This window comes from Cydia amplana, chromosome 3 (assembly GCF_948474715.1).
Source record: "Cydia amplana chromosome 3, ilCydAmpl1.1, whole genome shotgun sequence".
NCBI lineage: Eukaryota > Metazoa > Arthropoda > Insecta > Lepidoptera > Tortricidae > Cydia > Cydia amplana.
The window spans coordinates 14,935,075-14,949,801 of NC_086071.1; the positions used below are offsets into that span (position 1 = coordinate 14,935,075).

At 37.9% G+C, this 14,727-nt stretch overlaps 2 protein-coding genes across 2 annotated transcripts; one reads left to right on the forward strand and one right to left on the reverse strand.

The window, feature by feature from the left end:
- Positions 1–400: 400 nt before the first annotated feature.
- Positions 401–5,882, reverse strand: LOC134662823 (bombyxin A-3 homolog). Its single transcript, XM_063519146.1, has 3 exons — positions 5,628–5,882; positions 1,014–1,200; positions 401–626 (listed from the first exon to the last, which is right to left on the reverse strand). The coding sequence occupies exons 2-3, from the start codon at positions 1,198–1,200 to the stop codon at positions 454–456; spliced, it is 360 nt and encodes a 119-aa protein (XP_063375216.1). The 5' UTR covers positions 5,628–5,882; the 3' UTR covers positions 401–453.
- A 3,202-nt stretch (positions 5,883–9,084) lies between these two features.
- On the forward strand, positions 9,085–13,622 carry LOC134662800 (polyprenol reductase). Its single transcript, XM_063519105.1, has 5 exons — positions 9,085–9,539; positions 10,111–10,299; positions 10,869–11,015; positions 12,504–12,664; positions 13,466–13,622. The coding sequence occupies exons 1-5, from the start codon at positions 9,212–9,214 to the stop codon at positions 13,556–13,558; spliced, it is 918 nt and encodes a 305-aa protein (XP_063375175.1). The 5' UTR covers positions 9,085–9,211; the 3' UTR covers positions 13,559–13,622.
- The last annotated feature ends 1,105 nt before the right edge of the window (positions 13,623–14,727 follow it).

Below are 14,727 nucleotides of genomic sequence, written 5' to 3' on the forward strand. Positions count from 1 at the left end.
AAGATATCTAGTTGAAATCTAAACTACCAGGTATCTAGTACATATCGTATCGTTCTCTTCTCTAGAACGGATCTTGTTTTCCGAATACCGCGAACAGTGTCTGTTTTTCGTCAACACATCAATGGTAGTGGGCCAGCGATGGTGCGTACACACGTGGCCCATTCTATAGTGCGTGCTCTCAACCATCGCATGGCCATCTCGCTGGTCCAGCGCTGGGCCATCGTGTAGAGGAGCCATTAGGACAAAACCGTAGCGGAACCGTGCCGTACGGTGCATTTGCTAATTTGCTAACAATAAAACTACGGTATCAGGTCTATCGCTCGAATATGTAAGCGCTATAGAGAGACATACACCGATATTTCAATCTTCTCTATTATAGATATTCAATTGCCCTTATTTTTATATCAATTCATTTACAAAATCTTTAAAATGAGCTATATGACGTTACCTAACCTAATTACAGTACCCAAGCATTTCTTTCATGCTGCAGGGCTTAGTGCAGCATTCGTCAACGATCCCGTTTACGAGCCTTTTGCCGCGCGAGGGAAGTGCCAGGACGTTTGCCTGGTGGGGGGGAAGCCAAGGCCAGCTATAGTCCTCATTGTAGTAGGGGGAGATGCCAGTACCTGTGAAGCAAACCACCACATCATCTAACATTGAAGTCAAGAGGGAGAAGCTGGTATTGTGGAGCGCCAGGCCAGAGATGAGACTACCCTACTTTTTTAAACTTGTAACAAATTCGAGTAAACGTTTACTCAACCTTTATTAAGCAAATTGGGCAAGCGTATTAGAACTTGAGTGGCGCGATAGATGGCGCTGCTAGTTGAGGAATTCACTCAAATGTGGTTCAAGCGGAGGCACGAACACCTACTTATTTTACAGGTTTTAGATTTAACTTATACAGATGAGTAAATGATGTCTAAAGACAGTAAGGCTAATTGAAAAACTAAATTATTATTACAGCTTTTAGATAAGAGAGATTGTTAAAGACTATCTCATATTTATCTACTCACCGAACAAGGTTCCCTCGGATCTCTTTTGCTGGTGTCTCTGCATGAGACAGAGCTCCGATATCGCCATGGCGAGGTTTCTGCCGCAGTAGACCTGAGGACTGAGGTCTTGCATCATCAGGCCGCTGCTGATATGTCCGGCGCAAAGCGCCAAAGTGAACAGGAATACCATTAGTATCTGGACTTTCATCTGAAACATGGAACAGTTTAGAATAGGGGCATATATAGATAGAAACTTTTTAAAAGGTATGTTACTTTTTAGGGATCCGTACCCAAAGGGTAAAAACGGGACCCTATTACTATGACTCCACTGTCCGTCTGTCTGTCACCTGGCTGTATCTCATGACTCGTGATAGCTAGACAGATGATGTATTTCTGTTGCCGCTATAAGAACAAATACTAAAAAGTACGGAACCCTCGGTGGGCGAGTCCGACTCTTTGCTTGTCTTACAACCTATATGGTCACTCGCGTTTTTTAAGTGAAAATATTACGACTTAAAAACGTGAGTGACCAGTTTTAAGATTTTTATTTTATTTAAGATATTAAATATTGTCAGTCTCACGGAAATTATGTTATAAAAAAAATTACAATGGTTTGGTAATTTTGGTAAGTATCTGTGAAGTGTCTGCGAGACAGATTCAAATGCCAGTCGCCCTCGAGGTTAAGACAAGTTTGCACCTAGAATACCATTCGTATCTACATCAAAAGTATTGATTACAAATTCAAACGTGACTGGAAGATGTTGAAAGAATGCAAGCTTTTTAAAATAGACTTAAAAGGTGAACGCGTACACCCCAACTACGTCTCTTCTCTTCCAAGTACCTATGTAATGCAATAACGAGCAGGTAGCTCGACATCAAGCTTACAAGCTGTGACAGCTGTTTTGCATGAGATTATTGGCCGTCGATACTTTTGCCAAGACAACGGAATACGTAACGCCGGGCCTAACGCGTCGAGACGAAGCAATGCTTTAGGTATAATTCAAAACATTATGTCTTGTAGCATCAAGTCCGCCTTTTGTACGTTTGTACTTTCTTTTGTGCAATAAAGATTAAATAAAATAAATAAATAAAATATACTGAGCTGACCGTGAACTTGAACTGGCGTCGACCGGGTGCTACTTACTAACTACGGAGTAGGTACTACCGAGAGTACCGAGGCGTTATGTGAGCGTCAACCTTTATTTGAAAATGGTTTCTTGAATATTTTGCAAAACGGGCTGACAACAGCATTGATATTTTGTGGAAATTGAATTGCTTTGTGGTCAAAGTAGCTTATAAAAGCAATTTGTTAGCATATCGAATAAAGTTTATACCGGCCGAGCGCGCTTCCATAGATAGGTAGGTAGGTACATGACACAAAGGCAAACATTTACTTACGGTGAACACGTACCTTTAGTACCAGTCATACTTACTTCGGTCTAGTATTATATGATCTGTGCTTCGGTCTATTAATTAGATAGAGTTGGTCTTATTGGCCATTCCGGGGCCCCTTTGTTTCCCATAAAGTTTTAAGTCATAATGTATTGTTTGTCATATTATCATTAGTCCTAAAACTGAACCCGTTAACTTTTCAGGATTTTCGTAAGGTTATAAGCTCGATACCTACATTATTTAACCTACGTCAGAGGAAATAAACTCAAAACTACTGAACGGATTTTCATGCGGTTTTTACCTATCAATAGAGCGATTCTTGAGGAAGGTCAGGATTTGTTAAGGTTTTGAATAACCCGCGCGAAGCCCGGGCGGGTCGCTAGTGTAGGTATATTATGGCTCAAACTCGATAACTGAGTAAGTGAGTGTGAGTACCTATTGTGTACCTACTGTGCAAAATTGTCTTGTCATGAAGTCACCATTTTGTATCAAAAGCGACAGTTTCAGTTGTCAGCCATACTAAAACGAGTTTTTATTAACGTTAGATTGTCACATTGCGTAGGCTCTGTTCTCTGTTCGTCATACCGTACGCGTGTAGCAACTCTATATTATAATAGGTACTTGCTTTTAAGCTTGAGGGTACACCCATAATTTGACAAGTAAAGCCACAGTAGCTGAAGGTTTTCACATGTGGCTGCGGCTTTGAGGTTGGTCAATGGGGTGTGTGAGACGTTAACATAATATAATGTGTGCCGCAGGCGTGCGGCCACTGCTGAGGTTGGAACACTTTGAACCGCGCTTTGATTGGTAGCGTTACATTTATAATTAATAATTAGTACCTATTTACCTAACTACTTATTTATATATGTAATAATTAGAGCAGGCAAATTATAAAAAGATTGGCTTCTCTACATGATGGGCCATCATACTGGCCCACCTAATAGCATTTTCTTGTAGGGATTTGGTTGGGCCTTTGTTTACGTATAGTTGGGCAACCGTTATATTTGGCCGTACGATTTGCTGGAGGACCCTCGACAAAGGCCCTCCCGAAGATTCTCAACAGAGGGCCATAAGAGTAATTTTTTCGTTGGGCCTATTTAAATAAATCATACGATTATTCAACGGTGGTGGTTTTGGTTGGGCCGTGGTTGGGCCTATACACATGGTTGGTTAATTGTTAGATTTGGCCGTATGGCTTGCTGTATGGCCAACTGAAAAAAAATAAAAAAGGACATTTTGTTCGTTGTACGAGGTCCAAAAATAACACCACACTGTATAAAACCACCACTTTATTTACTAATACTACACACTGTATATAACACTCACTGCTTGATTTAAATTTTGAACTGACGACCTATTGTTCCTCGGACCCTATATTAAACCCAGAAAAATCTTAACACCGCGTTGTAGAAAGTACGCGTTGGGAACAAAGTGCCATCTTTTGACTTATTTGGAAATTAATTTTCTTTAACAACAAATAGCTAAATTGTGACTTTAAATGCAAATTATTGCATACATGTTATTCCAAATAATTTTACAAATATTTTAGTGTTAATTGCCATCAAAAATAACCATAATAAATTTCCAAAATCGCTACTACTAACGCCATCTATTGGTGAATTAAGTCACACAGGCCCATTGTTGGGCATCAGTGCCACAGCCAATGTTGGTAAATGCGATATTTATCCCTATTGGGCCAAGAAATGTTATCGTTGTTTAACGAACGGTAGCAAAATACACAAAAGCCCATTGTTGGGCATCAGTGACACAGCCAATGTTGGTAAATGCGATATTTGTCATCATTGGGCCATCGGATGATATCGTTGATTAGCCAACGTTACCAAAATACACAAAGGCCCATTGTTGGGCATCAGTGCCACAGCCAATGTCGGTAAATGCGATATTTGTCATCATTGGTCCATTGGATGATATCGTTGATTAGCCAACGTTACCAAAATACACAAATGCCCATTGTTGGGCATCAGTGCTACAGCCAATGTTGGTAAATGCGATATTTGGCACCATTGGGCCAACGAATGTTATCGTTGTTTAGCGAACTTCAACTTCTTCAACTTCAACTTCAACATTTATTCAGCAAATAGGCCACAAGGGCACTTTTACACGTCAACATTGAATTTACATACAAGCAAAATAATAATAATAATACATCAACAATTATTAAATACAACTACAACTACCAAATCAAACTAACGTAATACAATTACTTAGAGATGTATAAGGTCTCTTAATGTCGAATTACATAAAAAAACTATAATAATAATATTAAAATAAAAACAAAACAGATACATGAAAAAACAAATCTAAACTTATTTAGAGGTGTAAATGTCTCTAAGTGTCAGAACTAAAAAATAACATAGTTTATCAAATTATCCTTAGAGATATCCTTAGATATCCTTATATAGGGTCTCCAAGAGTCACAATCCTGTATGATTAACACATTACGAGAAAAATAAAACATACGAGAACCGAATGAGGCGTCTCACTGCAATTAAATTAAAAACGGTAGCAAAATACACAAAGGCCCATTGTTGGGCATCAGTGCCACAGCCAATGTTGGTAAATGCGATATATGTCATCATTGGGCCAACGAATATTATCGTTGTTTAGCCAACGGTACCAAAATACATAAAGGCCCATTGTTGGGCATCAGTGCCGCAGCTAATGTTGGTAAATGCGATGGTGGGCCAATACAAATTTTAATGTTGGCTACGGAACGAACCTCATCCCAACGTTTTCCCTACCGTTGGCACCGTAGGCCCCAACGAAAATGCTAATATATATTAATATGCGCCAGTTGATGTGCGGACGAAAAACGGACACCGTGGCCATCCCATTCGCCATCCGCCGCGCCATAAGCCATCCGACACCACTGCCTTCTCTACACGCAAGGTAGTGTGCCAGCGTACGTATCTACACGTGGCCCATTCCATAGTGAATTCTCTCAACCATCGCATGGCCATATCGCTGGTCCAGCGCTGGGCCATCGTGTAATAGAGGTGTCATAACCATCGCATGGCTATCTCGCTATTCCAGCGCTGGGCCATCGAGTATATAGAGGAGCCATAAACAAATAACCGTAACTATTCACGCTAGTTTCTTATATAACAAAACTCATAAACATATACCTATTTCATATTACATACACGTCACAACCTCAAATATTAATTTACCTACCGCCGCCGTCAACACAAACTTAAATACCTGTCTTGTTTAGCAACTTACCTTTGTACTTAAACAGACCACACACGCCAAAGGAATGTGGTACAGGGAACCTCGGGACCCTTATATACCACCTGTCCGTTGTTAATATTCAAGAAATGTCAGGACGGTGTATGTTAAGTTTCCCTAATGCTTTATGAAATGCCCACGCGTAAACATTTTGAAGTTAGATGAGAGAGCATTTTCAATTGAAAGGGGTCTCTTTCAGAATTGTGTTTGATTTGCTCTGGAATTTGGAGTTGGAACGTTTTGGATTTGTGTTGCTGGGAAACCAGTTTGATTTTGAAAATAATTATGTACCTAACATAGGTTTACGCAGGTATAATTAATAACGCCGAGGCACATCACATGAATTGTACTCAAATAAATTGTACCTCAAAAAATAAACAAAGAGTTACTGTTTCAATTTTCAAACAATCAATGTTTTCTTAAACATGTGATCTCTAAGTAGCTCATAACAGAAACATTCAGTATTACCCATCATTACCTAATATTTATTTTCTTGTACAAATTAGGGAAAGGTTTTCATAACAAAATGACGGGACCCAGTTTTGGTTAAAAGTCCCTGAGTTACCTAGGTGCGCTAGTTTTCGTCAAGCTCTAGTTTCCGTTCACTTGACCACACTTGACGAAATTTGAATAAAAACCTACATTCCTTAATGTGTGAACAATATATCTATCTACATAAAAATAATATTTCGCAAGTAGAAAATTAAAATGAAACATTTTATTTGCTAATCCATCAAGTGGACGAAAACTAGAGCATGGACGGAAACTAGCACAAAGATCCCAAGATCCTATATCAATATGAAAATTTGAAATGCTGTCAATGCAGTGCGCGTGTGGCGTCGCATCAATGTTTATAAAAAGTATAAAATGCTCATCGAATCGACAGCGTGTTACATGTCGTTTTATTCACGAGAGTGACTGGTAACGTAACAAGTGAGACGCGCAACGTCGCTTCCGATGTTCCTGCTCACCGCATCTGACGGGTTAATGGGGCGGTCGTCGAGTTGGCGCCTGTCTTCGGCTATTTACTAAAACTTTGCTCGGAAAACATATAAAATCTCAAAAATGCGCGTTTTCCCAGAGATAAGACCTAGCTAGATCGATTTTTCGCCCCCGAAAACTCCTATATAACAAATTTCATCGAAATCGTTAGAGCTAGAGCCGTTTCCGAGATCCCCGAAATATATAGCTGGTGAAGCAGATCTTGTCAGTAGAAAAAGGCGGCAAATTTGAAAAATGTAGGCGTGAAGGGATATCTTCCCATAGAAAATTTGAATTTCGCGCCTTTTTCTACTGACAAGATTTGCTTGACCATCTATTATAATTATATAAATAAATAAATAAATATACAAGAATTGCTCATTTAAAGGTATTAAACATTTTAAACATCGACTGTACCAATGACCTAAGTTTCCTAGCAACTATTGCGTTATCGGAGCTCTGACTTAAACTGGTATGTTCGATAAGCGATGTGTTACTCCCTTTACGACTTTAGGTATTCCGCTAGCGGTTTAAACGCTAAACAAACTTCAAAACTTGTAAGGACTCTTTCGTAGGTAGAGTTTGTGCGGAGAGAGGTCGTGGAATGTATGGGGTCCAATACAATACATTCCATGACTCTTCTCTTTCCGAACAGACTCTAAGTAGCTAAATGATATAGCTGGTGAACCAAATCTTGTCAGTAAAAAAAGGCGCGAAATTCAAATTTTCTATGGGACTCTTCTCTTTCCGCACAGACTCTATGCGTGCCAACTTATGTTGATTTGTTTTAGCAGGTATTACTTACTAATACTTACATAGGTACCTACCATGGTCCATGTGCCTGTATGTTACTATGTAAGATAAATATGTACATTGGATGCAAATAAAGATCTCTATCTCTCTCTCACTCTATCGTTTAGCTATAGGTAATAAAATCGAAAAGGAACGCTATGTTAACGAATTCCTATAAGTTCATATCTTACTACACGAAACGACCCCAAGCGACTCTTCAAGGCCTCCAAAAGTTTAACTATTGAGTGTATGTAGTACTATGTAGACCGCTGAATGTTTTCAATCTCAAAGTTTTCCAAAAACTGATGATTTCTGTTGAGGTTGGCTTTTCTCCAAAGTTTCCGACCCCTGCAGGATATTATTACTATACTTGGTCAACCAGATCTTGACAGTAGAAAAAGGCGGCAAATTTGAAAAATGTAGGCACGAAGGGGTATCGTCCCATAGAAAATTTTAATTTCGCGCCTTATTTTACTGACAAGATTTGATTGACCAGCTATAAGACACTTTATTTAGAGAAAGGTGTACCTTGGCAAAACTATTATAAGGTACCTATTAATAGTTTTGCTGACTGTACCTAAATGTATAATAGCAAAAAGGATGTTAGAATCCTACCACGATAGATTAAGGCCTTGTTATTACACCATACCTACTCAAAAATCTTGGTCTAAACTCTAGCTAAAACAAAAAATTCTACCGATCAATCAAATGTTGCAACAACTATCAAAAATCGCATTCGATATCAGCGAGGGTTGTAGAGGCCCATGAGCCCATGAGAGCTTCGTGGTTTCTTTATTTTTTTATTGTATCGCCCGACATCTTAATTTTCTGCGTTTTACTGCCTCTTTCTTTGCCAATGAATACGTGCGCGGAAATCGAATTAGCTTTGGCAAAAGTGTATGCTCAAACTCACATCAAAATCAACTTTTTTAATCCTTTAGAAATCCGCGATTTTCAAGCGCCGTTGCCGCATTTTAGTTTAAGATTTCCTATTACATCGCCTAGAGTTTGTGCGGAAAGAGAAGAGTTGTGGAATGTATGAGGGTCAATACATTCTACGACTCTTCTCTTTCCGAACAGACTAGCAATATTTTTTTCACCTCAGCAGCTCGAACAAGGGTACTTTGCTACTTAAAAACAGTGAGCAAAATCGCATTTTGCTCACTGAGTGAGACAAAATGAGCAAAATGCGATTTTGCTCACTCGGCTCAGCTCAGAGCGGACGAGTTAAGTAGCAAAGTTTTGTTCGAGCTACTGAGGTGAAGACTTAATTGTTGGTATATCTTAAGAAAACATGAGTGAATAGAGGTAAGTGATGAAGAAGGAATACATCTTTCGGGTTCTCTAATATGTTCTCACTGCTGAGGTGAAAAGTTTTGTGAACTACGCGAGATCAAAGTTATTTACATCTCGTGCGCTTTTGAGTCCCTTACTACGCTCAAGATCTAGTATAGAATCTTTCGCTTACACGGGACTCAAGATAAGCACTCGAAGAAATATCAAACTTTGATCTCTTCTTGTACAAATAACTATTTCCAGTGAGAGCGTCTGTAATGGCCTTCATATTATTTGACGTTGTACCAACATTAGTAAAAAAAGAATCTGGCAACTTTTTTGACAGCTGACAGTGACAGTACAGTGACAAGTTGATAATAAGAGTACCGTTTACGGACTTTACGGTTTAGAATGGTATATTATTATTTATCTGGGACGAAACGAAAGTGTCGAAAGTTCAAACAAGTTGCTTAGTCCCGTTATAAAATAGTGAAATTACTGCATTGTGATTTTCTTCTAATCCCAGAAATATGCTGAACACGCTAGATTTTATATTTCTAAACCTTGCCTTCATGGTTACGTGTACAGGATATCTAATAAATAATTACGAAACTTACGTGCCAGCATTCGTAATTCAGGGTTTTAAGTATGGCAGTTTCGCGTATCAAGGGAATGGGGCCATTTTCATACAAGCAATTGAAATACCGAAGTCATACTACAGGCATTTTTATTCGTTTTCGTCGGTGCTCAGTGCATTAACATTAGTTTACATGTATTTGGTCTATTTTCTGGATTTTAGTGTGAACAAGTATGTTGTGATAGTTTTAAACAAGATTTTAGAACAAAATGAACCAACAGGTACGTTTTCATCAATGGCAATTGCTGAACAATATCTTAAAGAACTAATGAGTCTTAGCACTAATGATACAGATTGCATTCCTATATTGATTGATTATAGGTTCCTTATTTAGGTTTTACCCAATGATCTGAGATTTACAATGAAGCTACAACCAGTCTACTTGTGATCTATCTTTAATTTTATGATGATGGTATAAATTTCAATACGCAAATAATGCTCAATAGTACTAAAATTGGATTGGAGAATTTTTAAAATGATTAAGAGCACATATGTAGGTAATTTCCTTGATGACAAGATACATACTATCATAGGTAAATAATAAAATATACTAACGTAAACTTTAAAATTTTTTACACACAGTACTTTATTTTTCTTGCCTATATGCCAAATTGTCTTGTTTGTGTTTATTTTTTTAGGTAATGTTCAAGCTTAAAGAGCATGATAATGATTAACTAACTAATTTTAGTTCTGTTAAAGTCAATATGTTTTTTTTACAAAATGTAAAGAGACTACCCTTATTTTAAATAATAAAGTTACCATGTTTTAACTCCACAATTTCTTAAATTCCAGTGTCGGCAACAGCAGCACTCATTGCCATGTCCCTGCTGACCATTCAGTGTGCCCGGAGATTCTACGAGACGCACTACCTCCAGGTGTTCGCCAAAAACAGCAAGATGAACTTAAGTCACTACCTCGCAGGCATTATCCACTACTTCGCCTGCATTATAGCCGGTGTTGGTGAAGCTCCCCTCTTTTGTGGTAAGATCATTTTCTCAAAAGGGTATTTGACAATTTTTTTATCAATGGTATCAGTTGATCAGGTTTGTTTTGAGGATCAAATGTCTGTATAGGACCCATTGTCTTAAAGCAATACAAAAGACACAAATGATGGTCAAAGTCTGGCACCCGCACTTTACTAACGAAACTCTTCGAACAAAGTGTTTAAATATTTTAATTCTGGCCTTACTTTCTTACATTGAAAGTCAATCACCTTTGACCCTTTACCAGACTGACACTTGACAGTTCAAAAATGACAATTGAATGTCAGTCTTACTCATCGAAAATGGAACACATCATGTTTGAAGATATATAGGTATATATCCCATAGCCTGGTAAGTGCCGTATGTGGGAAATATATATCCCTTAGCCTGGTAAAGGGTTAAGTTCAGTACCTATCTATGCAATAAGAAGTATTTTGAAATTGTATTGTATTCCTTTTGTTTTCAGGAAACCAAGACAGAAAACCTGGTAAAGGGTTAATTAAGTTCAGTACCTATCTATGCAATAAGGAGTATTTTGAAATTGTATTGTATTCCTTTTGTTTTCAGGAAACCAAGACAGAAACACTATGATATGGACCGACACTCGCACCAAGTACCTCTCCATTCCCTGCATCCTCATCTTCCTGTGGGCCTGGTATGAACAGTACCAGAGCAATGTCATCTTTGCCAACCTTCGCAAAGACAAAAAGTCTGGTAAGAGATTATAATTATAGAACATTTTTTCAGGGTACTTGCACCACATTGTTTTACTTAGTCATAAGCGTAAAACAGTAGCGTAAGCCAGTGTTGGCCGAAACGTTAATGCAATTGAAAATGTTGGCCATTAACCATTATAAATTGAACCTTAAACCGTAACGGACGATTACAGTTTACGGTTCAATTTATAATGGTTAATGGCCAACATTTTCAATTGCATTAACGTTTCGGCCAACACTGAGCGTAACAGTAGCGTAGTTAGTCATAAGTATAAAACATAAAGACCGACGTCTATACAAAATCTCGTTCCTCCAATATTCCGCTCATTACCAGAGGGCGTCACTAACGCAGCAGGATGCCATGCCAAGATGACAATCGCTTTTGCTACAATAACGAACCGCTGTGTGTCTCTATCACTGCCATATTAGTGCGACAATGACAGTTGACGTCTCGTTCGCTAGGGAGCGTAAAAGATAGGCATGTTGGCTACGCACCCAAATCTCAGTTTCATAAAAATTTTTCGACGGATGGACCTCTTGTCAAAATAACTCAACTTTCCGTCAATAGATGGCACTGAATATTGGAGAATCACTATTTTGTATTAACAGTCTTTTTGTTTTAATTCTTCTATGATCTGAAGAACGAAAAAACCTCGCGATTTTGAATAGCCTCCTAAGGCCCAAGGTCCTACCTATAGTACTTCTTCAGTTTGATGAAATTTAAACCATATTCAATTGGAACAGAGTTGCATTTCATTTGTTTCGTTTAATTTTCAAACTAATAAAAATCAACTCTATTACTCTACTCCCCACACTATAGGTTCAAATTTCAGTGGTAAATGGGCGTTTTTTTTTTTTGTTGTCCCGTACACTTTTTTTTCAAATTTGGGATTTTTTATGTTATTTCTACTCAGAATCACGAGCTCTTTCTATCCTAATAGGAGAAAAAAAGTGTCCTAAGGTTTTTATTTCCATTCCGTCACCATTTTTCATAGACTTGTATGTATGGCGGTCGCGTAATGGAAAGATCGAAAAATGTATGGAAATTTTGGGACACTTTTTTTCTCCTATTAGGATAGAAAGAGCTCGTGATTCTGAGTAGAAATAACATAAAAAATCCCAAATTTGAAAAAAAAAGTGTAGGGGACAACAAAAAAAACGCCCAAATTTCCGGTTTTTCTATTGCATGGGTCCTTAGGAGGATAGAAATACGAACAATAGTGGAGTGGAAATTGCCCAAATACAGATGTTTCATCCAGGGCTCGGAACCGGTTTTTTTTAAACCCAAAACAGCCCAATATTTTTAATTATTCAATGCTCTTTATGTAGGACCTGGTAGGACTGAATCATGTACTTAAGTAACAACTTCGTATTACTAGAATGTCCCATTAAATATGAAATAATAAACCAAAGAACGTAATAATACCGGTATTTTTTGTATGAAGAAAAAACCGGTTCCTAGCCTTGGTTTCATCCATCCTTCCAGGCCAAGTGGTAACTGATGACCATGGGATACCGCACGGAAGAAGGTTCGAGCTGGTATCTAGCCCTCACCGGATGTGTGAGGTGATCATGTACACAGCGCTGCTACTTCTGGTGCCGACGAAAACTTACCTCTGTATTTATCTGTGGGTGCTTGGAAATCAGGTCAGTTTTACTTGTAAAGCCCCGTCTCCATATCCCGCGGCAAACCATCGAACATTGGCTCGCGCGGCAGCCGCGCGCAATGGATACCGGGCGCATCGAGAGCCGCGCGAGCCAATGTTCGATGGTTTGCCGCGGGATATGGAGACGGGGCTTAAAATAAGTTTATTAACTTAACAGGGTATTTGACTGTATTAAAAATAAATTAATATCCTACACCATGCATGAAATAAAGCACCAGAAGTTTAATAGAGAAACGTAGACAGCAGTTATTTTTACACACACAGGTAATTTGATCGTGACGTCACGTGCTAGTGTTTCATATATCATATAAATAAATTCAATAATAGCAAAATCGTTTTTTCTGTTGTACTAGTACGATGCTATTAAGCTTAGAATAAATTTAAAAGTGGAAAAATTACTGCCTTGGGTGAGACTTGAACTCACGGCCTCTGTATCGATACTCCAGCGCTCTGCCAACTGAGCCACTAATTTTTGAGCCATTGCTGAGAACAGAGGGCCTACCGCAAACCACGTTAGAGGTGTTGCCTATGCCACACTTACCTACGAATTTACAAGTGCGACAGAGAGGCAACACGTCGAGCGTAGTTCAGGCCTCCTCTCAAACCAGTGCTAGGATTGGATTTTTTTATTAATTTTAGGTATTCATGTTAAATACTTACCTACTTACTCCATATACCTAAGATGGATTAATTACCTACCTAACCCTTATATTATACCTAAGAACTGATGTAATTAAATAAATGCATTTGTATTTGTATTAATGTTTGATCTATTTTTCAGATCCAGACTGCGATTCAAGCCAACGAGTGGTACAAGGCAACTTTTAAAACGTATCCAAAGAATAGGAAAGCCATTTTTCCTTATGTACTTTAAGACTGAACCGATTTTATACGAATTTTGAAAGGCTAAACTACCCGCCGTGTGCGAAATAAGAAGAAACATAGAAAATATCATAGTTCATAATTTGTTACTAACTCAAATATTTATTTAAATTAATAGGGACATTCCAACGCCTTAATCAAATAATTATTATTATAATTAATACGTGTACGTGTTATTCCGTCTTATCAAGAGAAGCTACTTACATATTTTATTATTGTTATAGGTTAGATTGTAAAAATATTAATTATGATTGATAATTTATTCATATGTTAAATAAATTTATTATTTTGGACTGTTGTTTAGACATAGGAATATAATTGACAGATCACATTCTTCACTATCATATCACTTAACTGAGACGGTTCATGGGCCGGTTGCGCAGATCCATAGAAGAAAGTTGTTAATTTGGACTATAAATACCGTATCTAATTTTGACTTATTGGGCAAAATTCAACTCTACACAATAGTCTTTCACGGACCGACTCAGTTAACCCTTTACCAGGCTAAGGCCCATTTGCACCATTCCACTAACCCAGGGTTAAGCGGTTAAACCGTTAACCTAGTGTCAAATTGTACTGGTAACCATGGTCACTCCATGTTTAACCGGTTAACCGGTTAAACCCGGGTTAGTGGAATGGTGCAAGTGGCGCTTGGATATATATTTCACACATTCGGCACTTCAAACATGTGTTTTATTTTCGATGAGTAAGACTGACATTAAATTGTCACTTTTGAATTGTCAGCCTGGTAAAGAGTTAAGTGGCAAGCCTATAGGGAGGGCTAGTGCAAAGTGTAATGTTAATACCGAATATTACACATTTATATCATTACAATCATTAACATTACATTGTAATACATAATATTATTAAACCTTTGAGAAGACTGATGAATTGATGATGAAATATCGATTGAATTTTTATAATATTTTGGGTTTATTAAATTGTATAACGGGACTTAAATCGCGTTTATTAGCGTTTTGTTTAAAAATACTATTTATTGTTCAGTACTCCTAGCACGAGTGCACTGCGACAGTTAGGTATATTTAATTTTTCTAGTAGTCTTTCTCACCAGCGATTTGCTATCGCGGCGCACTCATACTAGATGTAGAAAACTGTAAACTATTGTAAATAAAGTGTTACTCAAAGTAATATATTTCTTTC